The 21,080-nt window shown below is 38.9% G+C and overlaps 1 protein-coding gene across 4 annotated transcripts; it reads right to left on the bottom strand.

The window, feature by feature from the left end:
- Positions 1-582: 582 nt before the first annotated feature.
- LOC145342178 (cationic amino acid transporter 3-like) lies at positions 583-18,723 on the bottom strand. Of its 4 annotated transcripts, none has more exons than XM_080187498.1 (12): positions 18,678-18,723; positions 15,818-16,200; positions 14,089-14,247; positions 12,576-12,738; positions 11,523-11,647; positions 10,082-10,304; positions 8,969-9,108; positions 7,309-7,411; positions 6,743-6,951; positions 5,862-6,028; positions 4,208-4,316; positions 583-3,045 (listed from the first exon to the last, which is right to left on the bottom strand). In XM_080187498.1, exons 2-12 carry the CDS (start codon positions 16,185-16,187, stop codon positions 2,939-2,941), a joined length of 1,875 nt encoding a protein of 624 aa, XP_080043624.1. In that variant the 5' UTR covers positions 16,188-16,200; positions 18,678-18,723; the 3' UTR covers positions 583-2,938. The 4 variants fall into 4 exon arrangements, with proteins under 4 accessions (XP_080043624.1, XP_080043623.1, XP_080043625.1 ...); XM_080187497.1 differs by lacking the exon at positions 18,678-18,723 and adding an exon at positions 18,523-18,659; XM_080187499.1 differs by lacking the exon at positions 18,678-18,723 and adding an exon at positions 18,436-18,454.
- Between the last annotated feature and the right edge of the window lie 2,357 nt (positions 18,724-21,080).

Raw genomic sequence — 21,080 nt, forward strand, 5'->3', positions numbered from 1 at the left:
ATAAGTCCAAGTTGCTATATTGCAGCTGTACTCATCTAGGCAAGTGGAGAGTATTTCTTCATAATCATGATATTTCATTTTGTTATAGTGTGCATGTAGTTCATTAATGAGGACAAAGCAAGTGTCAGTGTGATGCACTCCAATCATTCAGCCTATTCAAATTGGTACATTTATACTTTAAAAATGGGTGACTGTATGAACTATAGCCAAGATGATAGTTTTCTCTTCCAAAAAAAAAACCTAGAAGGGAAAGATCAGAGCAAATAAATTTTAAACATAGTTGTGCCTTGACAAACTTCCATGTTTTAGAGCTCTTTGAGCTAGTATTACTGGCCTGTTGGTAAAGAAAACTGATCTATTAGTTCTAGGACCAGAATAATCCAAAACATTATTACTGGATGAGAATGGTTTATATTATAGATGAAGTCTGGATGCTAGTCTCCTTTACAACTGTGACTGGAGTAATGCCAAATTGTTGTTGCTTCACTGGATAATGACAATCACCACATGCACGACAACAGCAATCACTTTTCAAAACAATGCACAAATGGGTTGGTTTAATAAACAAATTCAGATTAAAAATTAATTTATATTTTTATTGATACAAGACACTACAAAAACAGTATGTACAAGTAATGCACAGTGACAAATAGTTATATACAAACACACAAACCATGAAATATTTACAGTCAATTTCTCCCATTTTAAATACGACCATTAAAAAAATCATTCCCTCAAGTTAAGAATAAAACATGATCTATTATGATTATGAAAATCATTGAAGAAGTCGTTAAATGAATAGCCTATTATGGAAGACACAATTTGATACACACAATATTCCAAAGAAGTAAAATTGTCATTTGATAATATTTTCTTTGGTCACAATGTAGATATAGAAATACCATCAGAAGCACCTTCCTTTTTAATCAGCGCATCCACTTTAGTGAAGGCTAAATTAAGAGAAATGTAATACCTGCTGTCATTCAAGGTTAGCAAAATTAACCTTTCAAATCACCTGTGTTCTCATTTTAAAAATTGCATTGAAAAATGTAGATGATACACATTGAAAGGAACTACAATCAAGTACCATTACTTAAGAGTAAACTTGCTCTGGATGAAATCTGTTGGATTGAGATAAATAAAGAAATATTTCAAAATGAAGGACACAGGATAACATGTCATGGTGAATCCTTTGTAAAATGTCCTGCATGGACAGTGAAATACAGCCCCTTTCCCACCACAAGTTTATTATTGTGTTAATTCAGCCAACACGAAAACTATATTACCCATTTGCTCATCTCATTTACAAAATTCTATTTAAAATATATATATTTAACAACACTCATCACTTCTTTACTTTTGGAATTTCAGGGATAGATTTTCAGTTTGCTGTCCAGGCATAAAATTGGCAATGCTGATTATTTGTTCATTATGAAAATCCCTAATTTTAATTTCTAATTATTTAGCTTGCATGGATTCTATAATAGATTTGCAACACCAGATTCACATTCTGGTAGCAAGTTCAAAATCTCCCCATTCTTTCTTAACCCCCAGCCTTAGACTTGACACTTGGAGAAAACCAACTACTCTCCCCATCCCCATTCCCTCCAGACAAGTCTTTTGGCTGCAATGTGACAGATAACATCTATAAAATAACAGGATATTTACATAAAAATATAAACAACATAGCTGGTGTCTACATTAAAAAAAAATTGGGAAAGACAAAACAGCCATATGGAGCAGGTCAAAGGTCTGAGTTACAGTAAAAGTTAATGATATTTTCATCATCCTTCTCCCACACTACTATTACTACTGCAAGCATAGTCATGGCAGACAAAATATCGACAGGGTATAAATATATAAGCTTGGCAGTGAATATTTATCAAGCAGCAAGTTTGTTTCACAAAGACACCCACATTTTACATTACTGTAAAATAACTGTGATATTCCTCTGTATTAATGATTTAACAATAGTAAATCCATGCTGGTTGAATCACAAGAACAAAATACAGGAGTCAACTTATAGTAAGAAATCTTTCTCTAGGCTCTAGCATGTGATTCAAGGCAGTAACACAAAATAGTTGAGATGACACTGTTCACTTAATAATCCATCCACATCACAAACTCCAATCTTCCCATGTGTACTGCAAAGTCAATGCAGCATATACCAGGTCCACGGCAAATAGGATGCACAGCCACAGTTAATTTATTCAGTCAGGCCTTGAACTTTTCCCAAAGAACGGGGGAGCTTCTCAATGGTTTGCAATGTTAAAATCCAATTTGTGTAGGTGGAATGAGAGCTTAGTCACAATAAAATGGTGGCACTGATGTCAAGCTACATCAATGGAAGTCAATCACCATTTTCATCATTAGAGTCTTGTCTCCTGGGAATAAAATAATTTAGTTATTCCTCACCTGTGGGGGCTTGCACACCCCCGCAGTTGTGTCATCTGTTTAAGTGGGCAATACAGGAATATAAAAGGGCAAAATGTGTCATCTCAACTTTTTACATTCTGCCAATGCCTTTAACACAATGCGAATTGTGTTATCTTGTATATACAGTACACTGATTAAAGAACAGACAAGCCAATGTTCTTTTTTTAAACAGATCATCTTTAAAAAATTAAAGAGAAAGTGTATTGGCAAACCACTGGCCAATAAGTCTTTGAAAAACATTCCCAGCAGTCAACTCCCCAAGTTCAGCTATGTGAATCAGTGCTGGCCTGAGTGTAATTATGTTTGTACAGTGCGATTGGTAACAGCCTTACTGGTTACAGCCTTACTCACTCCCACAGAAATAAAAAAAGTATTAATGAATACAGCCGGTAAGGAAATGTACATTTTAGCAATGGGAATTGGAATCCCTCCTTTCAATCCTTTCCTTTTCATGCTGTTGATACTTCCTTCATTTTTTCCCACAGAAAGTAACTTGCTGCAGTCAAACCTTATCCATTTTCTCTTGGCTTCCCGAGCACACAGGAGTGAAAGAGGATTTCTGGTTCTCAGAGCTATTCCAGATTCCATAACCAAAGTAGATGACAAAACCTAGAGAAATTAAAAGATAAATGTAACTTTTTGGTAACATCTTTATAGAATCACCCCAGAGGACTGGGTCTCAAAATACTTCACATTAATAGGGGAATGTTGGGGTTCAGATGGCAGGAGCCATGCCATATTTCCACCCTTCATCATCATAACTAAGAACAGGCAGAGGGATGCCACCCAACACTACAAAGCGGTTGACTACATTTATGAGGCCCATGTCAGGCCAATCCTGGTGGAAGTTCATGGAATCCAGAGAAGATAGAAAGTATTGCTTCCGTGTGGAATTCCAATCTGCACCAACACCTTAATTTGCTGTTTCTGTGGGAGAATATATATATATAGAAAGCTTTTGTTTTTATTAGTTAAGATCAAAAAAGCAAGAGTTTGGATGAGAGTGCTGACCATCATTGAAATGCAAAGTTATTCTCAACAGAGCTAGTCAAAAAATTGTGTGCAACTAAAAGCCATTTGACTGCAAGTTATTCAATCCTGTATAGATAACTATTTTGAAATGTGCACCATTTTAAGTAAAAGAGTATTGGGCAGAATTTTATGCTCCCCCCAAGGTGGATTCTGAGGTAGAGGTGGGAGCTAAAATTGAATAGAAGGGATTCCCACCTGGCAACTCACCAGCCCAAACCCAGATGCAATTGGGCAGGCAGTGTCTTGGATGGGAAACCCTCCCATTCAGCTATGAAGACCCTTAAATGGCCATTGAAGGGCATTATCCCACTCAACCTCAATCTTTAGGAAGGAAGGAGTAGGTACAGGTAGAGTGGGAACCCTGGGACTGAGTTCTACTTAGTTCTGGGCAGGGCACTGCAGTCCTCCTTTTGGCCACTTGACTGACAGCTCTCAAGGGCAAGCACTCGTGTCAATCCCTTGGCATCCTTAAATTCCACCCACTGATTCATTAAAAAAGGTTCCTGTTTTTGGAATTCTGGATTTATACAAACTGTTTCTTCAAGAGGTACTTTGGGGCATGTTATCCAAGACTGATTGTGCGTGGCTTGTAGCTAAAGATGGGCTTTTTGTTCTGAGATTTTACTTATATTCATCCACTACTTTAACTAGGGCATTAACTGTACTAATAAACAAACTTCGAAAAAAAACATTTATCACAGCGTTATTTTTAGGCCCAGAATTGTATAGGTATACTTACCCATAAACATCCAAATTCCAAATCGGACCCAGGTGCCCACATCCATCATCACCATCAAGTAAACATTTACAAAGATACTGACAATAGGTAGGAAGGGAAGGAGTGGTACCTGTGGAAAAAAAAAATTATGTTATAAAACACATTCTATGTTTTGTTCTGTCAATCAAAAAAACGTATTTTTTTCCCCTTCGATTTTCCTAAAGATACTAAATTTTGCTATGAGGTAGTTATATAGGATGGGATTTTCCAGTGGAGGGCATTGTCACAGATGGGATGGGAAAATGCTCTTTAGATTTTTCTGTTCTGCACAGTTCTCCATGTGACCATTTTTCATGAGATAGAATATTGAATGTTGGCAGATTGTTCACCACCAGAGGCCACAGTGATTCAAATGTCACCTGAAATCTGCAGTCGCCAATCGAAGCTGGTGAAGGGTGATCATGATTGGAACTTTTCTCTCCCTACTGAGATCAATCGTACCAACTGCTGCTCTTGAGATCAAACAAGGGACTGAACGAAAAGGAAAATGCTGGAAAAACCCAGCAGGTCTGGCAGCATCTGAGGAGAGTGAAACAGACTTAATGGGTGGAATTTTGCTAGCTGCACAAGAAAATCTGCACAGCTCACAGGCTGAAGAGCCAGATTTTCTCGTCAGATAATCCAGCATTCTGTAAAGAAAAATATGTGGAGGCAAGGCCCTCTTTTTACATCTCTGATAGAAAAAAAGAACCACTCACACAGAGACACCTGTAGTGCTTCCGCAGACTTAGGGAAACCATGCCTTGCCCCCCAAACACACGCACATGGGGAACACCCCCAAATGGAGACACCCTAGAGGGCCCCATTGGCACTGGCTGGGCATATCCCGCTTCCTCTCCCACAATATGTGCACAGGGAAACATTGTCAGCAAGGGCGGAATTTAAAATGTGAGGGGCCAATATGACAGGGAAGCCCACTGATTTTAAATTTATTAAAATGAGGTTCCTGATCTTCCTGGGCAGGAACCTCATCATGTCACCAGTGAGGGGGGAGGAGAATCGGAAAATAAGATCACGCCAATGAGATTCTTGTTTGTGAATCTCTCAATATTTTGTGACCATGTGTACTGGAGGGGGTGGGGCGGGGGGGAGCAAAATCACAGGACATGTTTCGAGTCTGTATGATTTTGCTTCAGAACCTGCTAGCTTACTGGAACATATAGTCAAGTAGGCACACTTAGTGATGCAAAATCCTTAATCATTTCAAATGTTTGTGCATTCCCACGCGCTGGGAATTAGAAGTATTTGTACAGCCTGTGGGACAATACATGGGATGTCTATACTTGGATAGGTAGGAGTGCACAACTCAAGTTGTTTTGAGCTTACTGGTTATTCTTCAAATGCCTTTCTCCTCCACCCCAAAGTAAATAAGTAGTAACTTCAAAAAAGGTTCAAAGTATTAAGCAAAGTGAAGGAGCATAATAAAATTTGTAGAGCACAGCATTTAAATACCCCTGACCAGAAAGAAAGCATGTTGGAGCACTGTATGACTTGAGATAGTGAAGAATACCTAGCAGTTACGCACTTGTACCCTTGTAGAAATTAGTTCTTTTAGGAGAAAGGGAAATGGAAATATCCTCCGCTGTTCTTACTGATACAGAAATAAAAGATTTACCTTAAAAGTTAGTGACATATTGTTCTGTGGTTGTTGCCACATAACGAAAATGATAACAGTAGCAATCAGGCACAGCATCACAAATAGCGCCACCATGATAGCATGTCCGTTAGATAATTGCTCATAAAATTTTGTCAGTACAACGCAAATGACGGTCAAAACAATCGCTGGAATGGAATAAAAAACAGAAAAAACTTCAGTGAAGTGAAAGGGAACTGTTTTTTGTTAATAGAAAGTAGGAACAGACCTCATGTTGAATTAGATTAGACTAACTGGATAAAAGTTTCTCCTGTCTAGTAAGACATATGTTAGACACAGAGCTACATTCCCTCTATTCAAACCCTAACTTCTATCCTAATCACAGTAGTAGGTATAGTTTTAAGTCTGCTCCAAAAGATCTTACAGCTGCAGATGGAAACTTCAAATTGTGAGCAGGAACATGCACAGGCAGCTGTAAAGGCTTACCAAGGAATGCTCATTAATCAGGCTCCATATTCACTGCACAACTGCCCACTTATAGCTCATATCAATTCCAACATGTGCATAATCACAATGGGGGTACATTTAACATAAGCATTTTTAATAGAACCACTACGAACCAATATTTTAAAAGCAAATTATTGTGGATGCTGGGATCTGAAACAAAAACAGAAAAGGCTGGAATATCTCAGCAGATCTGACAGCATCTGTGGAGGCAGAATAGAGCCAATGTTGATTCTGGATGAATTAACCAGATTCGAAACGTTAACTCTGTTCTCTCTCCACAGACCTGTCAGATCTGCTGAGATTTCCAGCATTTTCTGGTTTTGTTTGTGACTGCAAAATTTTTGTAAGACTGAACTATGAGAGGGAGTGGGTTGACAGGTTTTATTTTAACTTACAGAGGATTCCAACACCAATATAAATAATTAATCCAGAACATTTAGTGGGAGGTTGTTGTTCTGGGTAGAACAGTAGTTTCAAGCTCATGGAGGTATTCTCTTCAGCCTGACAATCCTCACTATTCATTTGGTTCGTCACGCTGCTTCTGTTTTCTCCAAATGGAGTCATTTCGTACAAATCATAATTGAGGTGATCAGAAGGTTGATATCTGCAAACAGAATACAGCCAAGATTATTTTTTGTGCAATATAGTGGAACGTACTGATAAAATCAATTCAGTTCTTTACACATGTAGAGAATAACATTTCTTATGCCAGGGAGGGGAGAAATCAAATCGAGGATACCCCTCAGCAGTATTAGTATATTCCATATTTACAAAGAAAAGGAACACAAAAAACTCCACTATCCCATCCAACCAAATATGCAACTTCAGTGCTGTTTCTACTATACCCTAGTTCATGGTGCAACAATCCGAATGTGACTTTAGCAGCATCATGGCAATATCTTGCTAGCCTGCATTCCTGGTTGGTAAAGGATGACAATAATAATCAAGATATTTTGCTCACCTGAGGATAAGAACACAAGCTGCCACCAGAGAATAGGCAAGCAGTGTACCAATAGACATGAGGTCAACCAAAACATCCAGGTCAAACAGCAGAGCCATGACAGCTGGGTTAAAAAAAAACAAAAACTGTGAACATACTCACAGGGACATCACACTTCAATTCAACTTCCAATTAAATTTCTGAAAACACTCGTCAGTCCGCTGGAAAAGCTAGGTTTGCTGTTCAATTTATTAAGTGTATTCATTCTGGCCTTCATATAAAACCATTTTCTAAAACTCTTTGGGTACAAAGAACAAAACAGCACAGGAAACAGGCCTTTCGGCCCTCCAAGCCTGCGCCGCTCATTGGTCCAACTAGACCATTCTTCTGTATCCCTCCATTCCCAGTCTGCTCATATGACTATCCAGGTAAGTCTTAAACAATCCCAGCGTGTCCACCTCCACCACCCTGCTTGGCAGTGCATTCCAGGCCCCCACCACCCTCTGTGTAAAATACATCCCTGAGTTAAACCTCGGCCCCCCCCTCACCTTGAACCTGTGACCCCTTGTGTTTGTCACCTCCGACCTGGGAAAAAGCTTCCCACTGTTCACCCTATCCATACCCCTCATAATTTTACACACCTCTATTAGATCTCCCCTCATTCTCTGTCTTTCCAGGGAGAACAACCCCAGTTTACCCAATCTCTCCTCATAGCTAAGACCCACCATGCCAGGCAACGTCCTGGTAAACCTTCTCTGCACTCTCTCCAAAGCCTCCACGTCCTTCTGGTAGTGCGGCGACCAGAACTGGATGCAGTACTCCAAATGTGGCCTAACCAACGTTCTACACAGCTGTAACATCAGATGCCAATTTTTATACTCTATACCCTGTCCTATAACAGCAAGCATGCCATATGCCTTCTTCACCACCTTCTCCACCTGTGCTGCCACCTTCAAGGATCTGTGGACTTGTACACCCAGGTCCCTCTGTGCATCTATACTTTTGATGGTTCTGCCATTTATTGTATAGCTCCCCGCTATGTTAGTCCTACCAAAATGCATCACTTCGCATTTATCTGGATTAATTCCATCTGCCATTTCTCCGCCCAATTTTCCAGCCTATCTATATCCTGCTGTATTCTCCGACAATGTTAATCACTATCTGCAAGTCCAGCCATCTTCGTGTTATCCGCAAACTTACTGATCACACCAGTTACACCTTCTTCCAAATCATTTATATACATCACAAATAGATGTACACAAAAAAATGCTCAAACTCAATTCATTTCTTTCTTTGCTCCAGAACAGTTACTGACAATAAGCACAAGGTATTAATTGGTAGACGCATTAGGAGAGAGTTCAGGAGAAATCTTTTCATCTAGAAGATTTTTGGGGTCTAAAACTTGCTTGAAAGTGTGGCAGAGGCAGAAACACTCATTGCAAATACAAAATAGCTGGATGTACACGTGAAGTGTCATAATGTTCAAGACCCATGGACTAAGAGCTGAAAAGAGGGAATAGTTGGATAATAGTCTTTTGGGCTAACACAACAACAATAGGCTGAGTGGTTTCCTTTTGTGTTAAAAGCTTTTATCATCTTGCAAATACAACGAGACAAATTGCCAGACCAAGAGTACATTTCAACAAAATAATTACCTACATCAGTCATAAATGATACTTACCAGCAACAATGCCAGAAACAATGGTGGCATGCACTGGTGTCTTGGTTTTTTTGTGCATGTTCCCCAGGAAACGGAAAAGCAATCCATCCTCAGCCATTGCGTATATGACACGAGGCATAGGGAACATGGAGCCTAGCAGGCTAGGTACAAGGGAAGAAAACAATTGATTAGGATCCCAACCCACTTGGTGAAACTTTTCTTCATGTGCTAATCATGCAGAGGGATTTATGAAATCTGTTGGCTTTAGATCCCATGTGTACAATTACTCATACCAGATGTTCTGAAATCACAGCTACGCGCATTATTTGGAGATGACTGATAAATTGTCCATGTTTACTTAGCTGCTCTGGTTTATAAATGCAAGTTTTAATATTGTAAAAACAATTTTTTTTTAGCTTTTCCTCATCTGTTCTGAAGGTACTAAGCCCTGCTGAAGTACAAAGATCCTCAAATAATTGCCTAATATTCACATGTAAACCAAGCCTAATGATGATGGCAAGCTACATAACTGAAAAGAGGATATCAGTCTAGCTCAATCCTATCTTTATAATACCAACATTGGTGCATTTTCAGCAATAGATAGGAGAGCTGAGAATAATAAATTAGGAACAAAACGTCTTGTCAGATTTCTGCACAATCTTAGCCCAAGAAGTTGTGTGCCTTTTAACATTCAGCTAAACACCATCACTCAACCCATGGGGCAGCATGGTGACACAGTGGTTAGCACTGCTATCTTTAACACCAGTGACCTGGGTTCGATTTCCAGCTTGGGTCACTATCTGTGCAGAGTCTGCATGGGTTTACTCTGAACACTCTAGTTTCCCTCCACAGTCCAAAAGACATGCTGGTTAGGTGCACTGGCCATGCTAAATTCTTCCTCAGTGTACCCAAACTGGCACCGGAGTGTGGCAACTGGGGAATTGTCACAGTAAACTTCATTGCAGTGTTAATGTGAACCTACTTGTGACACTGATAAATAAACTTTAAATTCTTAAAGCCTTGCTGGTCTGTTTGATTCAACTCCTAATTGAGCAGTCCTCATCAGAAGCTTATTTACAGTTTTTTAAAAGAAAAATTACCACAAAATTCCCTTGAAATAAAAGCTCTAAATACCTGGTAGAGAGAGCACAGAGCGAGCCAACAGCCACAATGTAGCGCGCAGGTTCCCAGCCAACATATTGGAAGGCCTCGGGCAGTGGGCTTTTCTTGTTTAGTAAATAGTAAGGCATCATGAGTGTGAGAGCAGCAGAAACACCAAAGTAGGCCACAAAACAGACCAGCAAGGAAACCACAATACCGATAGGAATTGACTTCTGAGGATTTTTTGCTTCCTCTCCTGAAACCAAAAGTAAATACAAATTTATATTAAAAAAATAGCAGTATTGAAAATGGCAATGCATGGACAAATTGGATCAAAGGGTGTGTTTCTATACTGTAAATCTCTATAAGTTAATTGATCTCAGGTGGGGTAGTGAGGGAGAGAACATTATTGTATCTGAAGTAGAAGGCACGGAAAATCAACCAGGGGTTCCTGCTTGGATCGTTCTTCAGTGTTCCAGCTAGCAGGTGACTAGTGTGGCTCCAAGTAATTGGCAAAGCTGAACTCAGCTGCAGTTCCCTCTATGATCAATCAGGTTGCTACAAGTACCAACTAGATTCATAGCTGTCTAGGATAACATAGGTGGAAGTGATAATCACACAGTTCTTCTGGAAAAAACCTCTTGGCTTCATTGTGAGGAACCCCTCCGTTGTGTGTTGTGATACTACCACTGCACCAAATGGAGAAAACTAATGACAGATCTAACAACCCAAAGCTGGGTCTTGGTCTAGTGCTGTGGGCCATCAGCAGCAGGTTTGTATACAACCACAATTTATAATCTCATAGTCTAGCATATACCCCACTCATTGATCACAATGAAACCAGAGACAAATCTTGGTTCAATGCAAAGTTAAAAGGACACGCTGAAGCAGCACTAGGCACACCTAAAACGATGCATCAACATAATGAAACCAATTCACCTGAATGCTAATCACTGAAAGGAGTTAAGTGATCTTACAATGAACAGGTCAGAGCAGAACAGGTGTAGCCTTAACACAACCAATCAAGAATGGTGAACAACCAGGCAACCAACAGCAGTGGAATGCAAATCATCTGGCTTACTCTTTCCCCTGCATTCTCTACTAACAAGTCTGTCAAGAACTGCTTCTTCAAACTCCTCTTGATTATCCTGCTTTGGCTTACAAGTCATTGTTCCTTCATCACCATTGGATCAATATCCTGGGATTCTCTTTCTATCATAATTGTGGGGAACATCAACACCTAGGTTATCTCACTTCAAGGTGGTCCACCAGAATATTCTAATAGCAACTAGGAATGGGTTACAAATGTAGCCTTTTCATTATTACTCACTTCCTGAGGACAAAGAGAAAGTAAACCATGTTTAGGTGATATACTAGAGACTGACGTGCTTCTGTAGAACAATGTGAAAAGAATAAGTAATTTCAAGAAAAAACAGAAATTTAAAATTATGTGATAAAATGTCTTTCTCATTACCTGTCGTTGCAATACAATCAAATCCTACGAAGGCATAGAAGCAAGTTGCAGCTCCTGTGAAAACTCCAAAAAATCCAAAAGGTGTGAATCCTCCAGAACCAAATTTTCCTGCTCCAGGTTCACTACTGAGGCAGACACAAATATAATACATGTAAATGAACAATTAACAAATAACCAAAAAAACAGAAAATTCAGAAACAAAGTTGTCCTTTACCCTATCCATTTCTGGTTTTTTAACAGAAATATACAACCAATCCATTCTCAGGAGACAGGTTGATCACTGAAACCTTTTTAGGAGGCTGCATTACTTATGTTGATTTAAGTTTTATTTTTAAACTAATATCAAGCTGAGTTATCCATTGCTTGGTCGGTATTTTACCAGGTAGGTAAAAAAAGCTTAAAAGAGGTCAAATCCATAAGGCAAATTTTAAAACACTGCCTGAAAGCCAGGTGCAGCAAAAGTGTTTCCTCCAGTACCACTCTTTACAGATACTGATTGCTTGATCTATCCCCACCCCTCTGACTCAGCCTAAATCTGGTCCAATACAGAATGTTTTCCAGAAACACGTTTTTGATACAACTGACAGAGTTTCATTCTTCATCTGAAGTGTCAAACCTTATCTTTAACATCCTAAAACTTAATGTACATAATTCTGTTTTAAATTTAGCCCTTTCAAACCAAATGTATATCTGGTGTTGGTAAGTTTGATCAAAGTCAGTTCCTGTGTTAGTGAGAGAGGGAACAAGAATTCTGACTGTATCTAATGCTTCCTGCTGGAAGCATCGTATATGAAATTTATACGTCTATATAGAGACATCAGCTATGCTTTCTTCATCTAATGTCACTGCATAGTTAAATATTCTGAATGGTATTAGTTAAACAAAATGAAATTTGAAATACACATATTAAAGCCAGGATTTAAATAACATTGACTGGAAATTTTAAGCCACATTGATGAGGGCTTCCCAGTCTACCATTCTCAAAAAACAGCTCAGCACTTTCAAATGCAAAAGGAGGCGGAAAGGGTTGAGACAGAACTCACATACACACACCTGTTGATGTAAGTTTCATTGTAGTCAGACTGTGTTAGCTGCCAGTTCTTGATGTCTCCTTTCACAAAGCCAGTTATAATGACGAAGCACAGGACTATTAAGTTTATGGCAGTAAAGACTTTATTCACTAATGCTGACTCACTTACTCCAAATGCCAAAAGACCTTAGAAATACAAACACAAGACAGTTACACAGTGGCATTTCTCCATCCATTTCAAATTGTTTAACATAATTACAATACTGATTTCCTTATTATTTTCTGTAGGCTTGACAAATTTGTGAACAAGGAAGGCATTACAATACAGAGTATGTTGATTAGCCAATTTCTCCCAGTGATGCACCATTAGTGACCTCGCTTTGGGATTTTGCTTGCTGATCTTATGGAATTGGGAAGAAATTTCATTTGTTTTTCCTTTTTTTAACCCCCTCTTTTCCTAGGAGTTAGCACTTCTAGCTGTTGAAGAAGCCAGCATAGCATCACACTGTGCTGGGATGTCCAAACTGAGAAGAGGGTCTATACCTGCAATTGTTGCAGTGCAACAATTTCTATTTGGTTTTGAAAAGGTCTGTGCTCAGTGTTGTTACCTTAGATGGAAAATTCTAAATCATCATACAAGTTTGTACGCAGCAATTTTAATGATGTTGTTTTGTAGTTGGTTACGTGATGGTCAGGGGAGATGTTTCCAATTCACTTCCACTGCTTTTCTGAGTTTTACTTCTGCTCTTCGTATTTGAAGCCTTCACAACACTTAAGAAGTATGCCTGCACCAATTTTGGCAATTCAATTTCTTACAGACTTCAACCAGAGTTGAATGCTTTCTTGCAGAAAGCAAGCTGAGCATTGTTTTATTATAATTTCAGGTTCTGACTAGTTAGAAAGCTGATTAAGAAATTGTTTAGTTTACATTTCTTGGCATCCAAAAACAGTGCGAGATTCTGGCAGTGCCAAGTGACATACTGAGACAAAGGTTTCAAAACACATGCTCCTTGGCCACAACAGAATAAATGAGGCAAGCTGCAAGTGGCAATCCGGTGTTCTGAACAATGTATGTGTGCGCGAGTGCATTCATGCGCAAAAGAGAGGAGTGAGGTGGTTAGGGGAGAGTTGACTGATATCAATGTTACTTGTTTACTGGATTTAGGAGGAGCACTCTTGTTCTTTTTGACTTTATAAGATTATCAAATTATTGGGTCTTTTTTCAGCAGCTGCGAACAGAACCCAGAATTGCCAGCTAGCTCGATGTACACAATATTCAAACTGCAGTAAACATATTTAAATGCCTGCATTTGAAATGAGGTCTGTGCAGCAGACTAAGAAGATATAGACCAATTTAACAATGGTCTGTTTAACAGTAGTTCAAACATTTAGTGCAGGTGGATCAGGTCTTTATACTGCTAAATTATTAATTTAACTTCCATTTTATGCTCTTAAAATGATCAAAATGATCTTATATTCAGACTCTACTGATTGATTAATTTTTGCAACCAGGATTTATTTAATTTGGCAGCTTACCTGTGAGAAGCAAGATTAAGACGACTGCAAATATATCTGGATATTTTGCAAGCACACCAGGGAAATTCATATTCAGGTAGTTTCCAAAGAAATTAGAAATTTTTTTGTCAATGAGATTGTCAAAAGTAGAACTCCAAGCTCGAGCGACGCTTGCTGTGCCTGAGAATTAAAGACCAATTTAAGTTGAGAGAGATTTTAGCTGGGACAGAGCAGAGACAATTCCATTTGCTTCTCTCCTTATTAGTGTTGAACTAAACCTGGGACCTCTTTCTCTGGGCTTGGGTAGATAACAGAAAGGGTGAATGTTCCATTTGCTAGCACCAATACTCTTCTTTCTGAGTGAATAGCACAAAAATCGTGTTCTAAACCATACTTACTAAAATATTTTATAAAGTTGAACCCAGGAGGTAGAAAAAAATGTTCCATTTACATTTTGAAATGGCATATCATTTCTTTGCCAAATAATGAAATATAATGACAGGATTAGGTAACTCGGTCAAAAACTCTTGAGCCTTGGATTTCTCAAGCACTTGTCATTAATTATACGGCCAAATCAAGCATATTGCAACATTACCCGTTTCTGCTGTTTTCTTAGGCAATTATTTGAACATCCACTGTCCTCTATAGTTAAATCCATCTAAATTGTCTGCACACCTACCCCTTTCTGGCCTACAATCCAAATCTTGGGGGCTAGATATTACTGAGCTCTGTAACTGCTGTTTGCCCTACTGGAATACGCTGATGCATGGGACAGCTGCCCCACATTAAACAAACAGCCAGTTAGTCACTGAATTGAGGTGGGAAGCCATGGTGGGGGTGGGGGGAGAGAAGAGGAGAAAAGAGAGAGAGAGAGAGAGAGAGAGAGAGAGAGAGAGAGAGAAGACTAGGAGAGAGCCCATTAAGGAGTACCATCTCTTCCTGTCCAGCATCAGCCTGCACAGAGAAACTTGCCAGGCTGGGCATTTGGCATAAGCAGCTTCCACTGCCACTTAAATTCCAACAGGGGCAGGAAGAGATGCCTAACTAGTCATTATACCAAATGGAGCAAGTCAGTACTTGGTACAAACTTACTAAGGCCCTTTGGAATATATGGTCAAACTCTCCGTTCATCTGATTCTAAATCTTAAAAGTAGTGTTGGACATCCATTGATTTGATTATAAATGCAAGTTGATTTGTTTTCATTTCATATTGTTGGGATGCTTTCTAACTAATTAAATATGTTATTAGCTATTGCTGTTTTAAAAGCAAAGGTTCAGCCAGCTTTCATACAGCAAAGTCTCAAACTACCATTTAATCTGATTTTGATGTTGTTAATTAAATGACAAATATTGGTAAGCATATTGGGAGAGCTTCTTCCAATTTTGCTTTGGGATCTTTTAATATCCATCCAAAAAGGGCGACAGAGCCCAGTTTAAAGGTTTACACAAAATATGACATCAAGTGAGTAGAATTTCCACTGGGGTTCTCTTACTCATCTACCGTTAACTTTGGCAGAAACTTTGACGAAATTGAATAAACGGCAATTTATGTATTTCTGCTGAAGTTATAGAAGATGATTGGAAAAACTGCCCTGGAAATTCTATCCCTACATGATCTAATATTGGTGCTTGAAGCTATATCTCTGGCTCAAGGGACAAGTCTGCAAAACAAAATCATTAAAACAGAAATACTAAAAAGCTAAGCTTTAGCCCTTTGTTCAACTTAAAACAAAATTAAACTCAAACTTACCCAGTACATACGATAAGATTAAATTCCAGCCGGTTATAAAAGCCCATATTTCGCCCACAGTCACGTAGCTGTAGAGGTAAGCAGATCCAGTCTTGGGAACTCTGGCACCAAATTCAGCATAGCACAAGCCAGCAAGCACAGAGGCAAGCGCAGAGATCAAGAAACAGAGGACAATAGCAGGACCTGCCTTGTCCCTGGCTACTTCACCTGCTAAAACGTACACACCGGCCCCGAGTGTACTGCCAACCCCAAGAGCAATTAGGTCCAATGTTGTCAAGCATCTGACAAACCGAGTTTCATCCAAGTTGCAGTCAACAATTCGTCTACGAATCAACTTTTTCCCAAAGGTTTCCATCATCTTACTTGCCATATTGATATAAGTGCTGCATTTAAAAGAAAATTGTCCATTATAAAATGTTTAAAACTTATACAACATGTATAAAACATCTCAAAGTGCTTCACAAAAGGAGCTAGTTGTAAAGCAAGCAGAACTAGAGATGTTAGGTAAGGTTACTCAAGAGATGATCGAGAAGGTGGATTTAAGAAATTATTTTGTAGGTGACAGGAGGAGCAGGAGGCTAAAGAGTCCAAAACATGAGGTGATAAGATTACTTACTGCGCAATCATGGACACATTTGTAAATGAAAGACTCTTTGCCAAGGGAGCTGAAGCAGGATGGACAGGTATTGCAGGCTGATAAGATTGGGAAATGAGACATGAAAAAATGCAGGCTGTGGGTGGTAAAGCTCTTTAAGTTAAATTTGCATAACAGCCCAGCTATGAGGAAATTGTAAAAATCTAGACTAGACCATAGTGGAAATGACAAAGACAGAAATGAGAGGGTATTTTCAGTGGCATTAAAAATGAAACGTACTTTGAAACCTATACCAACTGTCAAAGAGAAGAGAAGGGATGAAATAATGCATTAACAAATCTTTAGTTACAGGAAAACTTCAAGCAGGTAATAAATCTTGTCTACTTGGGAAGGCCTGGCATCACAACTTTTTGAGAAACCAAGTCATGATTACTGATTAAGTCATATTGGATCAAAGATTTTTTTTAAATTGAGAAATCTAATTTAAGAATGCACACTTAACACCAAATCTGAAAATAGAAGAGTACAAATCAGAACTAGCGATTAAGTGACACCAAGGTCGGTTTCTAATTGACTAATGGTAAGAGGAGAAAGATGAGCAACACATTCTGATATATTGTTTCAGCGTGAGAGACCTTGCTTGTGTGACATCAATATTTTAACTAAGTGAATATTTTAATTCCTTGTGTCTGCAGAGTTCACAGGAATTCCAGTTTGTACCGTTTGAATGCAGTTGGTAATCTGTTTATTTTCAACACAGCACAGAGGAAATGCAAGTGTTTAATTACAAACAGCAAGAGTCAAAACCTTCAGTTGCAGAGCAACTGGAAGCATTGCAGAGCTTCTAATTAATTATTAATATGCGAAGGGCAGAAGATACTGGAGCACAGTAACTAGATACTTAAAAACAAAGACAAATGCTAATGCCCAAAGCTAATTTATTTTCAAATACAGATATGAACTAGCATGCAGGTTTGATATTTACCAGTCCTTATAAACTGGGCATCTGACCAGCCTTCCAAATGCACAGTAACCAAGACTAAGAAACTTCTCTATACAGACAGTACCCAAGGGCACCTTTCCAACCAAATTACTCACCGTTCCACACTTACATCTTAATAACTGCTTCACATTTACATTCTTCTAGCCAAATCTGAAGGGCACAAGTACCAGATCATAACTTATACCAGGTTAACAAAGCCTTTCCGCAATTCAAACCCCTTTCTTTGCAGTAGCGATCAGCTTAAGGTAACAATGCAATATTGCTATCCTCTAATCCCTCTCTGCTCTTCATTTACATTCAATTAATTACAAGGTGGGAAACCAGAGAAGCCCAACAGTTTATACACATAGATCCTGTGCTGACTGAAGCCAGCCCAGCAGCAAATGCCCGAAATACCTTTCAAGAAAAGGAGTAAAAGTTCAGCTTCTCAAGCAATTATCACCATATGAACATTAATTTTGCACAGTTCAGCATTAATTGCTCAAGATGTTTGGTAAGAAATATATTTTAAAAATCCATTTTATAAAAATAACCTCTACACATGTTTGTACTGTGAGTCCAGTAACAGCAATTACATTATAGCACACCTCACTAATATACATCAGTCAGCCATGTCAGACCTACAGAATGCTCTGTGAATTTTCAATGCTCTCACACCATTTCTTTCATTCAGCCACAGGAAAAAAGCTGTCTTTTGGTATACCCTAATGGTATGGAGAATACAATCTGCCCAGTCGTCAAACACTGAGTGTGGAACTTCTTTGCTGATGTGATCAGTTGGTCACAAGTTGCACCTAAACATATGGACTTGATCATTGACTGTCTTGGTCTCCTTATACTGTTCATGTCAAAAAAAATCTACAATTGTCAATTTGGCCCTGCCAGGATACATAGCACTCCTCATTTCAAAATGACGAGCCTTTTCTTACAGCCTGCACTGACCAGTTGTTGTTTGCCACACTAATATAGTGCTTAACCCTCTCTCCATTCACATTGTCTGTACCTTTAAGACTCGATTACCTGTAAAGACTTGTATTCCAACCATCATCTTGTAAATTGAGTTTGTGTCTTTATATGCCCTGTTCGTGAACACAAGTCCTCACTCACCTGAAGAAAGAGCTTGAGGCTCCGAAAGCTAGTGCTGCCAAATAAACCTGTTGGACTTTAATCTGGTGTTGGGAGACTTCTTACTGTGGTTACCATACTAATAAAGCACACATCACCCGCAGTATTCAAATCTTCTCATCTCATAATCAGCTCACATTTCATATTGCTTTCCATGGGTTCCTTGCTCTTAACTTCAGCCTCGAGAGTAACAGGAATGTGAGGGCTTCTAGTGTTTATATTTACAAAAGGAGAAGGAAGTGTTGACTCATTAGAATTCCCCATTTTCCACAATCAGTGACCCAATACACACTGAACACTGAACTCATTCAAAAACATCTTAGAGCTTTCCTAATCCTTCAACAACGTACTACAGTTAGTTAGATCCGATTACACAGAAACAGCTTTGCCACCAGACCTTTTAACAAGGAATACACTGTATTACTTAAAAGATCATACCACAAACACATGACAACAGGGCATGATCGACATTTCCATATTGATTTAACCCCATTATTGTAACAAAACCTGCCAGACTATTTGTCAAGGTTTTATTCAATTATTAATACTGACTTAATCCAACAGGTCAAATAATACTGAGAGGTTATTATTTTGAGAAGGGGCAAGACAATTGATTATTTGTTTTATTTCCATAGGCCTCACAGCAAAATTAATAGCCTGTTTATGCTGTTTTAACATTTCTAACCAAGGTTTTTCCACAGCACAGGGTGCCTTGCTTGCCTGCAGCACGAATTAGGAAAAAACGTCAACTGCACAGCATGCCCACTGGGATCTTCTGATATTTGTCTCTGATGAGATAGACACTACCATCAGCACACAAGTGAACAAATATACTTTGGAAATGCCCATGAAGATATTGCTGGTAAAATGCCTCATGCCCTCTGGCAGGGCAGTCAAAGGCCAGGAGAAGCCTGCCTGTCGAAAAGTCACAAGATTTGGAACTCGCCCGAGATGCAATCAATACATGTCTGTGACAGAATTTTGACACAGTGAGACTGGAGCGGAAGATCCTCCAGTTTTTTTTTTAAAGATGTCTGTTAAGACATAATGATTTTGCTAAGGACAGTGATCACAAGTCTCTGAGTTACAGTAACCAGAGAAAACATTCAGAAAAATAGACAAAAAGCAGGATATTTTTGCTGACACAGGTTTATGCAACAGCCAAGAGTACAGATCAATGAAGGCTGGTCTTGATACTTCAACTTTCAGTCTAAGTAAGTAGTTGTTGAGCAATGCTTTCTCCGAGAATTTTCCAGTTTATTATTACAGAAACCATTTTAAAAGAAAGAACAAGTGTTGTAATCCCAAATTGCTTCACTACTTAGGTAGGAAAGTTTGAGCTCACCATTAGGTGCATCACATGGGGAAGTCATTATTACAGAATTAGTATTCCCACATATATAGAAATGCACCATCATCCTGTGGCTAACGGTGCCAGGTTATCCAACCACCTGAGAGTGCTAACAGGATAACTGACCAAGGTGGGGACAAATCACAGCCAAACCTGATCCTATCCTAAACAGAGAAACAACACACATGCATCTTCCAGCAGGTTGATAGGACCCTCTCTCACCCAAAAAAAATGTTAACTTCCCTTTTGTAGTCAACAGCATAGACTTAGCAACACATCTAAATGAGCCTTGGGAGAGCCAACATAAAAAAAGATTTGAAAGACCTGCAAATATATAGCACCTTCACAACCTTAGGATGTCTCGAAGTGCTTTTTGTTGGAATGTCGGGAAAGTTGTTGCCAATTTGTGCATAGAAATCTCCCACAAAATGATAAAATGACCAAATAATTTGTTTTTGTGGTATCAATAAAGGGACAAATATTGGCTAATTCAATGGAATGACTTCCTCACTCTTCTTCAAAAGTGGCATATGATCTTTTATGTTCGCCACAGAGGGGAGATAGGACAGAGCAGGGTGCGCAGGGAGGAAATAGTTTGTAAAAAAAACGACACAAATTAAATAGCAGAAGCTCTTCTGATTGAATAATTGGTACACTGTTAAAGCTGTTTCAAAACAGAGCCCCAGATAGGTGCTTTTCCTGTTGGTTCCTGACCAGGATATTAGGATTGAATCAGTTCCTGGCAACATCTGGCAAACAATGGCCAAGCTAAACTCATACACAAGGAACCAGGCAGTAAAAGCACTTCAACGATGATGTCAAAGCAACACAAGACTCTTTATGATCATTCACTATTCCGCATCACTGCAAATAGGAACAGAAGCTTCAAGTACAAAGGTTAGTTTGTGTTTATTAGTGGCTGACCTAATTTGGTGAACATCTATCAAGCATGCTCTCGGCATCCACTTAAGGGAAGTGAATGCGTCAGTTTTACATGCATGACCTCCTAATTCTAAGTCAAAGCAGTGTCTGGGACATGCTGTGATTTCCTCTAGTTTTGCACTGCTAAATTGAACCATGAGTCAGAAAAACATCAGAGAGGGTAAGTCAAATGTTTTGTAACTTTGGAAATTGTAACTCATGAGAACATGCCCCCTTCCTCGTGCAATTAATTCAGTAGGCTTATGAT

Source organism: Carcharhinus amblyrhynchos, chromosome 4 (assembly GCF_965287045.1).
Source record: "Carcharhinus amblyrhynchos chromosome 4, sCarAmb.v2.hapA, whole genome shotgun sequence".
Taxonomy (NCBI): domain Eukaryota; kingdom Metazoa; phylum Chordata; class Chondrichthyes; order Carcharhiniformes; family Carcharhinidae; genus Carcharhinus; species Carcharhinus amblyrhynchos.